The 16754-nt window shown below is 37.8% G+C and overlaps 1 protein-coding gene across 4 annotated transcripts in view; it reads left to right on the top strand.

Moving 5' to 3' along the window:
• SEPTIN10 (septin 10) overlaps positions 1-16754 on the top strand; it is a 74496-nt gene that overhangs the window by 30560 nt on the left and 27182 nt on the right. For 3 of the 4 annotated variants that reach the window (XM_053588122.1, XM_053588123.1, XM_053588125.1), the window contains exons 2-4: positions 2980-3048; positions 11690-11807; positions 12349-12544. In XM_053588122.1, the coding sequence (XP_053444097.1) occupies positions 2980-3048; positions 11690-11807; positions 12349-12544 (383 nt within the window). The remainder of the gene's footprint in view (positions 1-2979; positions 3049-11689; positions 11808-12348; positions 12545-16754) is intronic. The other variant, XM_053588124.1, reaches the window with a different exon arrangement.

Below are 16754 nucleotides of genomic sequence, written 5' to 3'. Positions count from 1 at the left end.
TGCTTTTTCTGTAGCTTGTATTTTAAAGATATGTATATATATCATACACAAACACACACACACATATATATATATATAAATCTACATACCTACTCTCTAGAAGGAAAAACACCTATGCTAAGTACCTTAACTCCTAGCAAAGTCTAACGTACTTTTTAAAAAGCTGTAGCATTTACGGAGTCACAGAAGTCCCAGACCACATAGGGTAGCTGGAGGAAGCTCAGGTTGTTTGGGGAGGTGTGCAATCCCAGGCCCTGGGGAGGCATGGTCCTTCCCTCTTAGCCAATCACAGGAAAGCATTTGGTGGTTCTTTCCCAGAAGGACCTAGCTAACAGCACCCATCCTTCCCATGGGAATCTTTCTTACAGACTATCCTCAGGCAGAACCATGGCCTCCAAGAACAGAATTCTGACTTGCCTTTATAACAGCTTCATTTTAACTTTACTTCTCCACAATTTTTATCTTACAAAGTTAATCCAAGAAATAGAACCAAAGTTTCAAACTGCTACCATCATATACTAAAAGCCCCAAACCACTTTCTTAGCAGTAATTTTGAAAAATTTAATTTTCCTTAACATTCTGTAGTGGAAAAGTCAAAATAACACAGTCTCAGTGTTAAATCTTTGGCCATATCTTAGAATAGACACAGGTGCTCAGACATAAGCAGGTAGGATGTTGGGTCAGGACCAGTCTCTTTTTCAGTTTATCTAATGCAGGATTCTGAACAGGACCCCAGCCACACATTCTCTGTGGCACTTCTTAGCCTTTACCAGGAAGTCACTCTTAAGAGGGCACTCCGGTTGGCTCAGTTGCTGTGCAGCTGTCATCCCGAACCTGTTCCTCTTATCCTTCCTTAATGGGAACTTTGCAGTTGTTACGAGTGAGCTCTTTTTTCCCACCAAATTCTTACATCCACTGTTTTCTTTCTCCAAATGTGAAATTCCATCTCCCTTCTGGTGCTGAGGGGTTTGCCTTATCTGATGTTATTCCTCTTTTCTGACTTCATTCAAAGTCTTTACATTCTTTGAAAACTGCCCTTGCCTTCAGTGATCTCCTCTTTCTCCAAACTTCTGTAACCACCACTGTTCCTTTCTAGTGGCTCTCACATCTTTTCTGTCCCACACAGTAAAGGGACATGATCTGCTTATGGCGCACAGTGACTGGGGTTGGGGCTGGCTTTTCAGAATGGCAGCAGTTGGAAGGCATACGCAACTGAAGTATATGTACAGTTAAAAACACAAATTAAAACCTTAGGTTGATTCTGATGTGTAGCATTACCTACATTTCCCTTTTCAAATTGTGAAAACCCAGGCAGTACCTTTGTGTTCATCAACGAGCTGGTGTTGTGTATGTGTGCAGTGGGGGCAGGGTGATGGGAGCACCTGTGGGCAGAGCTGTGTGTTGTGGCAGAGTTCATTGTAACTGTGGTCGGGATGCGAGAGCCTCTGTATGTACTATGCTGTAATGTACACAGAAGAACGCTGTAGCACAGGAGGCCTGGGTCAGCATGTAGGGTAAGTCATGTAAAACAGTGAAACACCACAGGGCAGAGCAGTAGTAGACAGCTGCAGAGGAGGCCTGGGTGTGCTCATGTGCTTAGACATACGCTCTCTCTCAGGAAGAGGGCTGAGGTATGCAGGAATCCAGGAGGGGAGGGGACTCATTTTGCACTGCATTCTTCCCGGCACTACAATATCTGGCTACAACTTGGCATAGTAGAAGGAACACCAGCTTTGCAGTCAGGATCAGTTTACTCGCTTGTGCACATAATGATTTTGGGTGCGTTACTCACCTTTCTGAAGCCTAATTTTCTCATCTAGGATGTGGGAATGATAATACGTATAGCTTAGACATGTGTTGTAAGAATTAAGAATATGTGCTTAAAGAGTTAGCACAGTGGTGGGCCTATATAGGAGCTGTATACATTGATAATTTTATTTTAATTGGGCGACTAAGGTACTTGACTAAATCTTAAAATCCTTTCCTTCCCAAATATACTGCAGTTGGAGCATTCTTTTTTTTTTTTTTTTTTTTTTGAGACAGTCTATGTTGCCCTCGGGAGAATGCCGTGGCATCATAGCTCACAGCAACCTCAAACTCTTGGGCTTAAGAGATTTTCTTCCCCGGCACAACACTGGATTTTTTTTTGTTGTTGTTGTTGTTTAGCTGGCCAGGCTGGGTTTGAACTTGCCAGCCTCCGTGTATGTGGCCAGCACCATAACCACTGAGCTACAGGCGCCGAGCCAGTTTGGAGCATTCTTAACATTTCTATTCCCACCCGGCATGCTACGGTGAAACATACCTACTTTTGAGTGCTTTCTTGGCTCCTAGGGTATTTTTTAAGTTCAATAGCTTATTTTCTCCTTTCAATCTTTTAAATACAAGTAGTGTCCTTCTGTTCTTTGTCTTCCTACTTGTAAATGGGAATTTACTAATTTCTTTCTTTTTTTTTTTTTTTTGTAGAGACAGAGTTTCACTTTATTGCCCTCGGTAGAGTGCCGCGGCATCACACAGCTCACAGCAACCTCCAACTCCGGGCTTAGGCGATTCTCCTGCCTCAGCCTCCCGAGTAGCTGGGACTACAGGCGCCTGCCACAACGCCCGGCTATTTTTTTTTTTTTTTGTTGCAGTTTGGCCGGGGCTGGGTTTGAACCCGCCACCCTCTGGTATATGGGGCCGGCGCCCTGCTCACTGAGCCACAGGCGCCGCCTGGGAATTTACTAATTTCTTAAAATTTTTTTTGCATGTGTACGCGTATTACTCAGTATCTTATGTTGAATATTTATAATGTATATTATTTATTTAAGCAGATACTTATCTGGTAGGAAAGCCACAGTTTTAAAATGACTTAGTAGTTTGGACTACAAGTCAAAACTTGGTGATAATATTAATCTTAGAATCTCTTATTAATGTAAATATGTTATTTGGGTTTTTGGGGTAATGCTTCTATTTACTTTTATGCCTCCTCCCCTCTTCTAGCTCTTTCAGTCTCATATGGGAATGAAAACAACTTGTATGTCCTCACAAGTGCTTGATGATGAACAGAAAGTGAGTATATGTTTTAAATAGATCTCACGTTGTCCTCTGAATGCTTCTATGATTTAAAAATAACTACTCAGGGGCGGCGCCTGTGGCTCAGTGAGTAGGGCGCTGGCCCCATATGCCGAGGGTGGCAGGTTCAAACCCAGCCCCGGTCAAACTGCAACCAAAAAATAGCCAGGCGTTGTGGTGGGCGCCTGTAGTCCCAGCTGCTCGGGAGGCTGAGGCAAGAGAATCGCAAGTCCAAGAGCTGGAGGTTGCTGTGAGTCCTGTGACGTCATGGCACTCTACTGAGGGCGGTAAAGTGAGACAGAGTCTCACTACAAAATAAATAAATAAATAAATAAATAAATAAAAATAACTACTCAGTATGCTGATGGACTTTTGTAGTAGAGTCTTCTGTTTGTACCTAACCTTGAATGTGAATTATCTTTTCTGTTAATTCAAGTGAAAAAAATCAATGCTGGGTTGAATAATCATTGAGTGTCCATAATGTTCCTATCTTATTTGACATTAAGCATAATTTTTTAAAATTTATTTTTCATTTGTTATTTAGTTTCTTTTTCGTTCATTGTCTTTGACATTAAGCAAATTAAAACTCCTGAGTGTTTCAGCAGGTTCATTACAAAGACTAGCACTGCTTTTGCTGAGTGCATTGCAGAACCTGGTGGGTGCTTAGAACTCCTTCTAAGGATAGGGTATCAACCACAAGACTCTGGAAGTCATCAAAAAATACAGTAATGTCTCAGTATAGTCAACAGCCAAGATGAGAGGCTAATTAAGGACACAACTCCCTTCACCATAGCTTCAAAGAAAATGAAATACCTAGGAGTACACCTAACAAAAGAGGTGAAGGACCTCTATAAAGAAAATTATGAAATCGTAAGAAAGGAAATAGCAGAGGATATTAACAAATGGAAGCACATACCATGCTCATAGCTGGGAAGAATCAACATTGTTAAAATGTCTATACTTCCCAAAGCAATCTACCAATTTAATGCCATCCCTATTAAAATACCAACATTGTACTTTCAAGACTTAGAAAAAAATGATTCTGCATTTTGTGTGGAAGCAGAAAAAAACTCCGTATAGCTAAGGCAGTTCTTAGTAATAAAAACAAAGCCAGGGGCATCACCATACCGGACTTTAGGCTATACTATAAGGCTATAGTGGTCAAGACCACATGGTACGGGCACAAAAAAAGAGACATAGACATTTGGAATCGAATAGAAAACGAGGAAATGAAACTAACATCTTACAACCACCTAATCTTCAATAAACCAAATAAGAACCAACACTGGGGGAAAGACTCCCTATTCAATAAATGGTGCTGGGAGAACTGGATATCCCTATGTAAAAGACTGAAACTGGATCTGCCCCTTTCTCCACTCACAAAAATTGCTTCAAGATGGATAAAGGACTTAAATTTAAGGCATGAAATGATAAAAATCCTCAAAGAAAGCATAGGAAAAACACTGGAGGATATCGGCCTGGGGAAAGACTTCATGAAGAAGTCTTCTGTGGCAATTGCAACAACAAAAATAAACGGGACTTCATTAAACTGAAAAGCTTCTGTACAGCTAAGGAGACAACAATCAAAGCAAATAGACAACCTATACAATGGGAAAGGATATTTGCATATTTTGAATCAGACAAAAGCTTGATAACTAGGATCTATAGAGAACTCAAATTAATCCACAGGAAGAAAGCCAACAATCCCATATATCAATGGGCAAGAGACATGACTAGAACCTTCTCTAAAGAAGACAGACGAATGGCTAATAAACATATGAAGAAATGCTCATCATCCCTAATTATTAGAGAAATGCAAATCAAAACCACCCTGAGATACCATCTAATCCCAGTGAGAATGGCCCACATCACAAAATCACAAAACTGCAGATGCTGGCGTGGATGTGGAGAGAAGGGAACACTTACACGCTGCTGGTGGGACTGCAAACTAATACAACCTTTTTGGAAGGAAGTGTGGAGAACCCTCAAAGAACTCAAGCTAGACCTCCCATTTGATCCTGCAATCCCATTACTGGGCATCTACCCAGAAGGAAAAAAATCCTTTTATCATAAGGACACTTGTACTAGACTGTTTATTGCAGCTCAGTTTACAATCGCCAAAATGTGGAAACAGCCTAAATGCCCACCAACCCAGGAATGGATTAACAAGCTGTGGTATATGTATACCATGGAATACTATTCAGTTATTAAAAAAAGATGGAGACTTTACATCCTTCGTATTAACCTGGATGGAAGTGGAAGACATTATTCTTAGTAAAGCATGACAAGAATGGAGAAGCATGAATCCTATGTACTCAATTTTGATATAGGACAATTAATGACCTATTACACAGTGGGGAGGAGGGGAAGGGGAGAGCAGACAGAGAAGGAGGGAGAGGATGGGAGAAAGGCAGAGCAGAGAAGAGGGAATGAGGGAGAGGGGTGGAAAAAGGGGAGAGCAGAGAGAGGGAAGGAGGGGGGGTGGATCTCCGTGTGTGACATACCTATTGGGGGCAAGACACAATTATAAGAGGGACTTTACCTAACAAATGCAATCAGTGTAACCTGGTTTCTTGTACCCTCAATGAGTCCCCAACAATAAAAAAAAAAGGTATTCAAACACACACACACACACACACACAGACAAAGGACAAGGTGTCAGGCAATACCACCAGATACCTTCCTGATGCCAGATTAGACCTGTTGCTTCCAAGGGCCTTCTGAATGTTTCTGGTTAGCAAGGATGGTTTTTACTAATTCATATTAAGATTTATATTTAAAAAGAGGGAGTAAATTTAATTTGGTGATAGTGAACTTTTAATTTTAATGAACAAGAAAATTACAAATACGTACACGGATAATTCAGTAAGGTTAAATCATTTCCTCTAGTTTTGTGCTCCAATAACTATAATCTTGTTTTTCCTCCTTCCTTCATGGATGACATGGTCTCCACAGTTTGGGTAAATGTTAATTTGATCATCAAGGTGCCATTATTTTTATCTTTTTTTCTTTCACTAGGAGTAATAATCTCTTCCATCTTTATTTTATGATCTCACAGACTTTTTGAATTACTGTTAATCTGCCTTCTAAGTCATTGCTTTGCTGAGACTGCCTTTATAGGTACTAGTAATCTTTAGTGACAGTCTACTCAGTGGCCGTTTCATAGTTTCATTTTCTCTAGCCCTTCAGCTGCATTAAATCATGGGACCACACCCTCATTTTTGAAAAGCTTCTTTTGTTCCTGTGACATTATAGAACCAAAAAGGATCCTGGAAGCCATTTAGTTCAACTTTTATGTAATTAGCATATGCTTATTAGATAAAAACTCTTGATAAGTGCTTTTCTAACTTCTTAAGACTTATGACTGGGAAGCATAATGCTTCTTCATTCTTTTTTAAAAAAATCATAAAGATAACATGCTTATATGAGTAAAAGGGGTTCAAAGATGAAAGAGAACATTGCCTTCTAGTTTTTTGTTGCTGTATAACAAGTGATCTGAATTTAACTGCTTCAAATAGCACCTGTGTGTTAACTCACAGATCTATGGGTCAGAAAGCCAGGCATGGCCCATTTGGCTTCTCTGTTCCAGGTTTCCTACTCGGGGTCAGTTGGCTGGCTTCTCATCTGGTAGTGCTCCTTCCAAACTCAGGTTGTTGGCAGAATTCAGTTCCTTGCTGGCTGGGGGTTGCTATCAGCTCTTAGGAACTATTCTTGGATCCCTGCCACATGGCCCCCTCTATCCTAAAAGCCAGCAAGGAAGAATTGGCATGTGGAGTTCCCTTGATGCTTCCTGTCTTTGGCTGGAAGGGCCTGGACTCTTTCAAAGGGCCATCTCGTTAGGTCAGGCCCATCTTACCATCCTACCCCTCCTTTCTAAGGTTGACTGATTGGGGACCTTAATCACATCTGCACAATCTCTTCTCAGCAGCACCTGAGTTTGATTGAATAACTGGAACCATCCATCTTAGGGACCATGTCAGAAATTCGGCCCACCATATACTGTAAAAGCAATTATTGCTCCCCTCAACCTCAAAGTCCACTCTTCAGTGGTAACCACTTTTTTTTTTATTATTTGTTTTTTTATTGTTAAATCATAGCTGTGTACATTTGTGCAATCAAGGGGTACAGTGTGCTGGTTTCATATAAATCTGAAATATTCTCATCAAACTGTTCAACGTAGCCTTCATGGCATTTTCTTAAGTGGTAACCACTTTTAACAGTCTGTTACTACCCCCTGAGACATTTCCATCCATATTCATATGTAAGGATATGGAATGTTTGAAAAGAAATGTGTATTTTTTTTACTCAGATTACAGTAATTACTGTTTAGATACCTAGCTTTTGAGATTTATCCACATTGTAGCATATAACAGTGGTATTCCATTGAGTAGATCCATTCACCATTTATTGGACAGCTAGATTGTTTCCAGTTTTTGTTTATTGGGAATACAACTGCTGTCATTTGTGCATAAATCCTTATGTGGACATAGGTTTTTATTTATCCTGGGTACTTTCCAGTGAGATTTTATTGATTGTATAGTAATGTATGTTTAACTTTATAAGGAACTGCTGAACTGTTTTCCAGTGTGGATATACCATCTTGCGTTTGCACTAACAGATGTATTAGCATTCCAGTTCTTCATTATCGCCAACACTCGACATTGTCAGTCTTTTTATTTTAGCTGTTTGAGTGGATATTCAGTGTTATTAGTGTAGTTTTAATTCATATCGTCTTGTTAACTAAGTTTCTGTATGCTTCATTTGTTCTTTTTCTTGTCTTCTTTTGGATTAATAGAGTGTTTTTATGATTCTAATTTACCTTTACTATTGTTTTATTATCTATATATCATTTATCTTTTTTTAAAAAAAATAGAAATTGATTTAGGCCTCATCACACCCAACCTTCAACTAATAGTACTTTCTGTATGCTACAGAAACCTTCATGGGCTACCTCCAGTCTCCCTCTCATCTTTTGTATGCTTCTCATACATTTTACATCAACATGTAACCTGTAATACATTGTTTTTATTGCTTTTAAACAATTACATTTTTGAAAGTTAAAGCAAACATATATTTACCTACACATTTACCTTTCTGTTGATCTTCATTGCTTTATGTAGATCCACTGTCATTTTCCTTTCTCTTAAAGAACTTCTTTAAACATTCCTTATAATGTAGGTCAACTGACAATGGATTTATCAGATTTTATCTGTCTGAAGATATCTTTTTTTTTTTTGAGACAGAGTCTCATTTTGTCACCCTCAGTAGAGTGCTGTGCTGTCATAGCTCACAACAACCTCAAACTCTTGGGCTCAAACAATTCTCTTGCCTCAGCCTTCCGAGTAGCTGGGGCTACAGGTGGCCACCACAACAGCTAGCTATTTTTTAGAGATGGGCTCCTCGCTCTGGCTCAGGCTGGTCTCAAACCTGTGAGCTCAGGCAATCTACCAGCCTTGGCCTCCCGAGTGCTGGGATTACAGGCATGAGCCACCGTGGCCTTTGAAGATGTCTTTATTTTGCTTTCCTTTTTAAAAAAACATTTCATTGGATATAGAATTCTAGATTGTCATTTTTCCTTCTTTTGGCATTTTATGGATATCATTTTTTGTCTTCCAGTTTGCATTTTTTTCCTATGAGAAAGCTTTTCTTTTTTTCTTTTTTTTTTTTGAGACAAGAGTCTTACTCTGTTGCCCTCGGTAAGAGTGCTGTGACATAATAGCTCACAGCAGCCTCAAACTCACAGGCTCAAGGGATCCTCTTGCCTCAGCCTCCTGAGTAGCTGGGACTACAGGTGCCACTACAACACCCTGCTAATTTTAGTAGAGAGAGGGTCTTGCTCTTGCTCAGGCTGATCTTGAACTCCTGAGCTCAAGTAATCCACTTGCCTCAGCCTCCCAGAGTGCTAGGATTATAGGTGTGAGTCACTGCGCCTGGCCCTATCTTTTCTATGAGTGATTTTTTTTTTTTTTAGCTTAGATAGTAACCATTGAACACATCTCTCTTCCATTGTTTGATCTGCTGTTACTACTACTCAATACATTTTTATTTCAGATGTTACTTTTTTGCATTCTAGAAATTCCATTGTTGCTTTTTGTTGTAGAGAGTTTTCATATCTCTGTATAATTTACTGTCATGTCACTTATATCCATCTTTTTTAGTAGGTTCCAGTTTTTTTCTTTTTGAAGTTGTTTATTGATAGATTCTATAGATTCTTTAGTACATTTATTAGAGTTTTTTTTAAAGTTCTCATCTGCTAATTAAGCATCTGGTTCATTGTAGATCTTTCGGTTGACTTTTTTTTTGTTGACTATGAATTACATTTTTCTGCTTTTTCCTACTGTTGTCATTTTTATTTATTTATTTATTTTTTGAGACAGAGTCTCACTTTGTCACCCTTGTTAGAATGCCGCAGCATCACAGCTCACAGCAACCTCAAACTCTTGGGCTCAAGCGATTCTCTTGTCTCAGCCTCCAGAGTAGTTGGGACTACAGGCGTCCGCCATAATGCCTGGCTGTTTTAGAGACAGGGTCTCACACTTGGTCAGGCTGATCTCAGAACCTGTTAGCTCAGGCAATCAATCAACCTGCTTCGGCCTCCCAGAGTGCTAGGATTACAGTTGTGAGCCACCGACCAGCCCCTATTGTAATTTTTATATTTTATTTTATTTTTTTTATTGTTAAATCATAGCTGTGTACATTAGTGCAATCAAGGGGTACAATGTGCTGGTTTCATATACAATCTGAAATATTCTCATCAAACTGTTCAACATAGCCTTCATGGCATTTTCTTAGTTATTGTATGTAGACATTTGTATTCTGCCTTTGGTAAGTTTCACCTGTACCCATTCTAAGATGCACCGTAGGTGTGGCCCCACCCATAACCCTCCCTCCACCCTAACCTCCCCCCTTCCTTGGTTCTTTCCTCATAGTCTTGTGCTATAGTTGGGTTATAGCCTTCACGTGAAAGCTGTAATTTAGCTTCATAGTAGGGCTGAGTACATTGGATACTTTTTCTTGCATTCCTGAGATACTTTGCTAAGAAGAATATGTTCCAGCTCCATCCATGTAAACATGAAAGAGGTAAAGGCTCCATCTTTCTTAAAGGCTGCATAGTTTTCCATGGTATACATGTACCACAATTTGCTAGTTCTGAAATTTTTAATTGTATAGTAGCTATTACAGAGATGCTGCATTCTATTTTATTTTTCTGCAGTGTTGAGCTTTGTCTAACAGGAAGTTAAATTGCTGGACTGATTGTATTGATAATGTTGAGTCTTCTTATAGGCTTTGTTAGGACAGGTCTCTTTCAGTTGTGTCTTTAGTGCTAGGGAGCATTTCTGATTTCTGGGATGTGGTCCCTACTCCTAAAATGTGGCCATCTAAGGTTTCAGTAGAAAGCCTGAGGTGTTCACCTAAGACCCTTTAACTCTTATATAGACTTAAAATTCAGGCTCTAACCATTCTCCACTAGATGTCATTCTTGAAAACTCACTTGGCTCCTCTGAATTCCTATTCATCCTGCTGGGATCTCTGTATATCCTCTGTATATGTGTAGTTCTGAGATCAGCCAAGGATTCGAGGAAGTTGTGTTTGCAGATTTTAGACTCCTTCTCTTCTAGAATTTTCTCCTTTAATTTCTAGCCACTTTGCCTATTCCAATGTCCCACTGACTTCTTAACCCAGAAAGACTACTAATTCCTTCCTGAACTGTCTTTGTGCCATAATAACTGAGGAGTATCCTTAGGGGAAAAGGCACGTAAATGTGCCTCTTATCTAATAGGTTCCCTTCTCTCCAGAATCTTCTTCACTTCAGAGTCTATCTGCCTTTGGTTGCACTCAAGTGATTTGGGAGAGTTACTTATAGTTGTTACTAGTTTGGAGGTGAGTTAATGGTAAGTTACTTTGCCATTACTGGGAGCTGGAACTATCTATAATTTTGCATCATACTTTTTTTTCCACTTTTTATTTTATTTTATTTTTTTTTTAAGGCAGAGTCTCCTTCTGTTGCTCTAGGCTAGAGTGCTAGAGTGCAGTGGTGTCATCATATCTCACAGCAGTCTCAAACTCTTAGGTTTGAGCGATCCCTTTGCCTCAGCCTCCCAACTAGCTGGGACTGTAGGCATGCACCACCACGCCTGGCTAGTTTTTCTGTTTTAGTGGAGACAGTGTCTCACTCTTGCTCAGGCTGGTCTCAGACTTCTGAGCTCAAGCAATGCACCGGCCTCAGCCTCCCAGAATGCTAGGATTACAGGCATGGGCCACTGTGCCTGGCCGTCACTTCACATTTTAATGTAAGAATTTCCCAAGTTTTTAAAAATTAATTATAAACATATTCAGTGACTTTTAAACTTTCCATTTTGTAAGTAAATCCATCCTTTACTTGTGTATTTTCCTATCTTTGGAACTCAAGTGTTTTAACATTATAAATAGTGCTGGACTTCCATTGTATAAGCGGATGAAGAATGTGTTTCGTGAGTGTCTGAATACAGATTTCTTTTCTGAAAAGTTTACTTAAGCACTTACAAATCATTAGTTTCTTTGATAAATTATATTGATCCTTTCAAGTGTGCCTGTATCCTATTTAGGTCAGAATATTTTTTTAACTGTTTCTGGTTTTTCTGCTCTTCTTGTCCTTCAGAAAAAAGAAAATATTCGTTCCTTGACTATGTCTGGCCATGTTGGCTTTGAGAGTTTGCCTGATCAATTGGTCAATAGATCCATTCAACAAGGTTTCTGTTTCAATATTCTCTGCGTGGGTAAGTGCCACTAACTCTTCCTTTGAATTGTTCCTTTAAGAGTTACTTGTGCTCAATTCACTCTTTTCATAAGCAGTGTGATGCTTACAGTCATGAATTCGAAATCATGACCCCAGGGTTTTTCTGTAGTTATTTAGATTCTATTCGTTTTGTTTTTCTTAGCTTTAAACTTTTTTTTGGAGACTGGGGCTCTCTAAGTTGCCCAGGCTGATTTGAACTCCTGTCCTCAAGTAATCCTCCTGCCTCAGCCACCCTAGCAGCTCAGATTGCTGGTACAAGTCACCACACCCAGCTTAATTTTCAACATTTTGTTTGTTCTGTAAACATTTCATTGTTTTCTTTAGCATTTTGAGTAACTTAGCCTATATACTCCTTTCTATGCTGTGCCAAGGCTTGGAGCCAGACGGGGCAGGTATTCCTCTTATGGACAATCTGATTTTTGAAATCTGTGGGGTCCTTGAAGTCACTCTAGGAAGAGTTTACAGACATTTCTTCTCAGCTATCCCAGGCACCTGTGAAGATATGTTTTTGTTTCTTTTAGGGGAAACTGGAATTGGAAAATCAACACTGATTGACACATTGTTTAATACTAATTTTGAAGACCAGGAATCCTCACATTTTTGTCCACAAGTGAGACTTAAAGCTCAGACATACGAGCTCCAGGAAAGTAATGTTCGATTGAAATTGACCATTGTGAACACAGTGGGATTTGGTGATCAAATAAATAAAGAAGAGAGGTATGTGTTCTTGGAATAAAACAAGTTATCTTATTTTAAGACATTTGCCTTCTAGTCCCATGAACTGTGATTTGATTTTCTCCTATAGAGTAATTCATACCTTTAAATTATTAAATTATTATTTTTAAATTAAATTATTAAATTATTGTTTTAAAATTATTAAGCATTTTTTGTTCTTATTAGCAAATCGATATTTTTCTATCCATTTGGCTGATTTCCTTAGAATAATTTGAATCATGTTATTAAAATGTGCATTTCAGCAAAAATAGTTTTAATTAATTTTCTGATATGCAAATTCAGTGTATATTAAGTTGTTGGTACAAATTTTCATGTAGGATTTACCTTATGGAGGAAAAGAAATACAAGATATTCAAGGAGCAAATATATACAATGGCCAATACATGGTGCATGAATTTTTGTGAAATTCTAATTAAAATAACCAGTTCTGTTATTAAAGATTGCAGGGAAGTTTCGATAGTGAAATTTTAATTTATATCTTATTTATGTCATTATACCTCATCTATTTATGTTATTATTTCTTGCTACTATTTCTTCTAAGGTATTATAAATACTGCCTATTGATTCTATATCAAATTTAAACCATGAAAGGGAGAAATAGATTGGGATAAAGCAGTAATTTTTGTTTTTCCTTTTTGAAATATATATATTTTCAGTATTATAAGAAAGTTTCTACAGGTAATATTTTGCACACCTTGATGTGACATATTTTACAGTATAGCCTTTTTAGCACTGTGTTATATTTTAAATAGGAAGAAATGGTTTGTATGTACATTTTGGAAAGAGTAGATTAGTGGGAAGGGCAAAGGCCTGTGACTCTTTGCTTTAAACATTATTAATACATGTAAAATAATAATTAGCTTGAAACTAATAAGTGCATACAGCTTGGAACGAATAAGTGCATAATAATAAGTCAAGTTATAAACATCCAACTTACATACAGCTTACATTTTATGAATAGAGATTATTACAGTAAGTCCCTGATTTACAAACAGCTGACTGTCGTATAATTCACACTTACGAATGGAGGCTATTACAGGTAGTAGATAAATGTACCTATTTCAGCTTACATACAAATTTAACTTAAGAACAAACTTACAGAATCTATCTTGTTTGTAAAGCGGGGGCTGCCTGTATAAATATAACTATTTTTAAATGAACCTGAACGTAGAGTGTATATACTTGACCTGTGCAATAAATTTTACTGTATTATGAAATAATACCTGCTATGGTTATAACTTTATTTATTTATTTATTTTCCCGTTTAAAAATTTTTAGTAGATTTAGGGGGTACCGAGTGAATTCTGTTACATGTATGTATTAGATAGTGAAATCTGGGCTTTTAGTGTACATGTGATCCAAATAGTGTGCGTTGGACACAATAGGTAATTTTTCGTCTGTTACCCTCCACTCACCCTCTCATCTTTTGGAGTCTCCACTGTCTGTTATTCCATTCTGTACTGCTGCTATATGTACCCATTGTTTAGTTCCCACTTATAAATGAGAAAATATAGTATTTGATTTTCCATTCCTGAGTTACTTCGCCTAGGGTAATGGCCTCCAGTTCTATCCAAATTGCTGCAAAGAACATTATTTTATTCTTTGTGAGTGTGTGTGTGTGTGTGTATGTAGCATTTATTCTACATCTTTTTAATCCAGTTATCACCTGTTGCTTGATACTTTTATATCATTGCTATTGTGAATACTGCTGTGATAAACATCCAAGTGCAGGTATCTTTTTGATACAATGGTTTCTTCCTTTGGGTAGATACCCAGTAGTGGGAATGCTAGATCAAATGCTACATCTGTTTTTAGTTCTTAGAGAAATCTCCTTACTGTTTTCCATGGAGGCTGTACTTTAGATTCTCACCAATAGTGTGTAAGTATTAACTTCTCTTTGTATCCTCACTAACATCTATTACTTTTTTACTTACAGTAATGGCCATTCTAACTTGAGTAAGGTGATATCTCATTGTGGTATTAATGGATGTTTCTCTGGTGATTAGTGACATTGAGTTCATATGTCTGTTGGCCATTTATATGTATATCTTCTTTTGAAAAATGTCTGTTCATATTGTTTACCCACTTTTTGGTGTGTGTTTTTGTTTTTGTTTTTTTGCTTGTTGAATTGAGTTCCTAGCAGATTCTGGATATTAGTCCTTTGTCATATGCATAGCTTATGAATATTTTCTGCCATTCTGTAGGTTGTCTGTTTACTCTGTTGATTTTTTTTTGCTGTGCAGATTATTAGTTTAATTAGGCTCCATTTGTTTATTTTTGTTGCATTTGTATTTGGGGTCTTAGTAATAGGTTCTGTGCCTAGGCCAATGTAGATTTAGAGTTTTTCCTAGGTTTTTCTCATGGAATTTTTGTGATTTCAGGTCTTAAGTTTTAAAGTCTTTAATCCTTCTTGAGTTAATTTTTGTAAATGATGAGAGACAGGGATCCAGTTTCATTCTTCTGCATATGACTATCCAACTTTCCCAGCATCATCTGTTGAATAGGGCATCCTTTCCCCAGGGTGTAGTTTTGTCTGCTTTGTCAAAGATCAGTTGATTGTAGATATTTGGTTTTATTTCTGGATTCTCTGTTCTATTCCATTTATCTGTGTCTGTTATTATATCAGTACCCTACTATTTTGGTTACTGTAGCCTTATAGTACAATTTGAAGTTGGATAATGTGATGCCTCCAGGTTTGTTCTTTTTACTTAGGACTCCTTTGGTGATGGTTGGGCTCTGTTTTGGTTCTATATGAATGTTAGAATTTTTTCAAATTCTATGAAAAATAACATTGGTACTTTGATAGGGATTGCATTCAAACTGTAGATTGCTTTGGGCAATGTAGTTGTTTTAACAATACGAATTCTTCCAGTCCATGAGTATGGGGTATTTTTTCACTTGTTTGTATAATCTGTAATTTCTTCCATCAGTGTTTTTTAGTTTTCCTCATAGAACTCTTTCAGCTTATTGGCTAAATATGTTCTAGGTAATTTTTTTTTTTAATTTTTTTGTAGCAATTGTAGGAATTGAGTTCTTGATCTGGTTTTGAGCTGATTGTTATTATTGGTGGAAATGCTACTGATTTTTATGCATTGATTGTGTAAACATGAGACTGATTAATCAAATATAGGAGTCTTTTGGAGGCGTCCTTAGGGTTTTCTATGTATGAGGTTATATTATCTGCAAACAGATAGTTTTATTTACTCTTTTCCAATGTGGATGCCCTTTTTTTCTCTTGGGGTTTCTCTCGCTACTACTCTTAGTTATGTGGAATAGAAGTGGTCACAGTGAGTATCCTTGTTAGAATAGAAGTGGTCACAGTGAGTATCCTTGTCTTGTTCCAGTTCTTAGGGGAGGATGCTTTCAACTTTTCCCTGTTCAGTGTTACAATTGGCTGTGCATTTGTCATACGTGGCTTTTATTATTTTGAAGCATGTCCTGTCTCTGCCCAGTTTGTTGAGAGTTTTATCATGAAAGGATGAGTTTTATCAAATGATTTTTCTGTGTCTGTTGAGATGATCATATGGTTTTTGTTTTTAATTCTATTTATGGGGTCGGTCATGTCTATTGATTTGAATATGTTGAATTATCCTTGCATGCCTGGAATAAAACCACTTTCCCAAGGATCACTTATTTGGGATTCATTTTAATAGTAAATTGAGCTTGTATAATGCTCAAGGGTTTGTGCTAGTTCATACTTTCTGTGTCCTCCCATTGTTTACCATTTGGATAGGGAGAACAAGGTATTCTGTAAGTTTAAAAGAGGTAATGATAACTCAAGGACTATAAGGGTCAGGCAACTTTAACAGAAGAATTCAATTCTATACCTAGATATTGAGTGCTTACGCTGTCCATTTTAGGGCTACGAAGATAATTGCAAAAGTATCTGGGGAATTTGACATAGGAAATATTTGTTATTATTTTCACTTGGAAACCCAGTCTTATTTGATGACAGTAATTAGGAGTAGAAAGGTAAGTTGTATAGGCAGTGACTTAGTCCATCAAAATGAAATGGAATGCTCAATAATCTTCAAACATTATTAGCACACTGTACTGCACGTACACTGTGATCTGATTGCATTTTGAAAGATGAATAGGCTGAGGTAGCAAGAAGGTTGATGGCTTTCCAGGGAGGAGTTATCTGAGTGAGGAGTCTGAGCAAAGGATAAGATTGGCTTTTTCCTTTGTTTAT

Source organism: Nycticebus coucang, chromosome 4 (assembly GCF_027406575.1).
Source record: "Nycticebus coucang isolate mNycCou1 chromosome 4, mNycCou1.pri, whole genome shotgun sequence".
NCBI lineage: Eukaryota > Metazoa > Chordata > Mammalia > Primates > Lorisidae > Nycticebus > Nycticebus coucang.
Note: the sequence above shows the minus strand (reverse complement) of the source record. Positions and strands in the feature narration are given on the sequence as shown.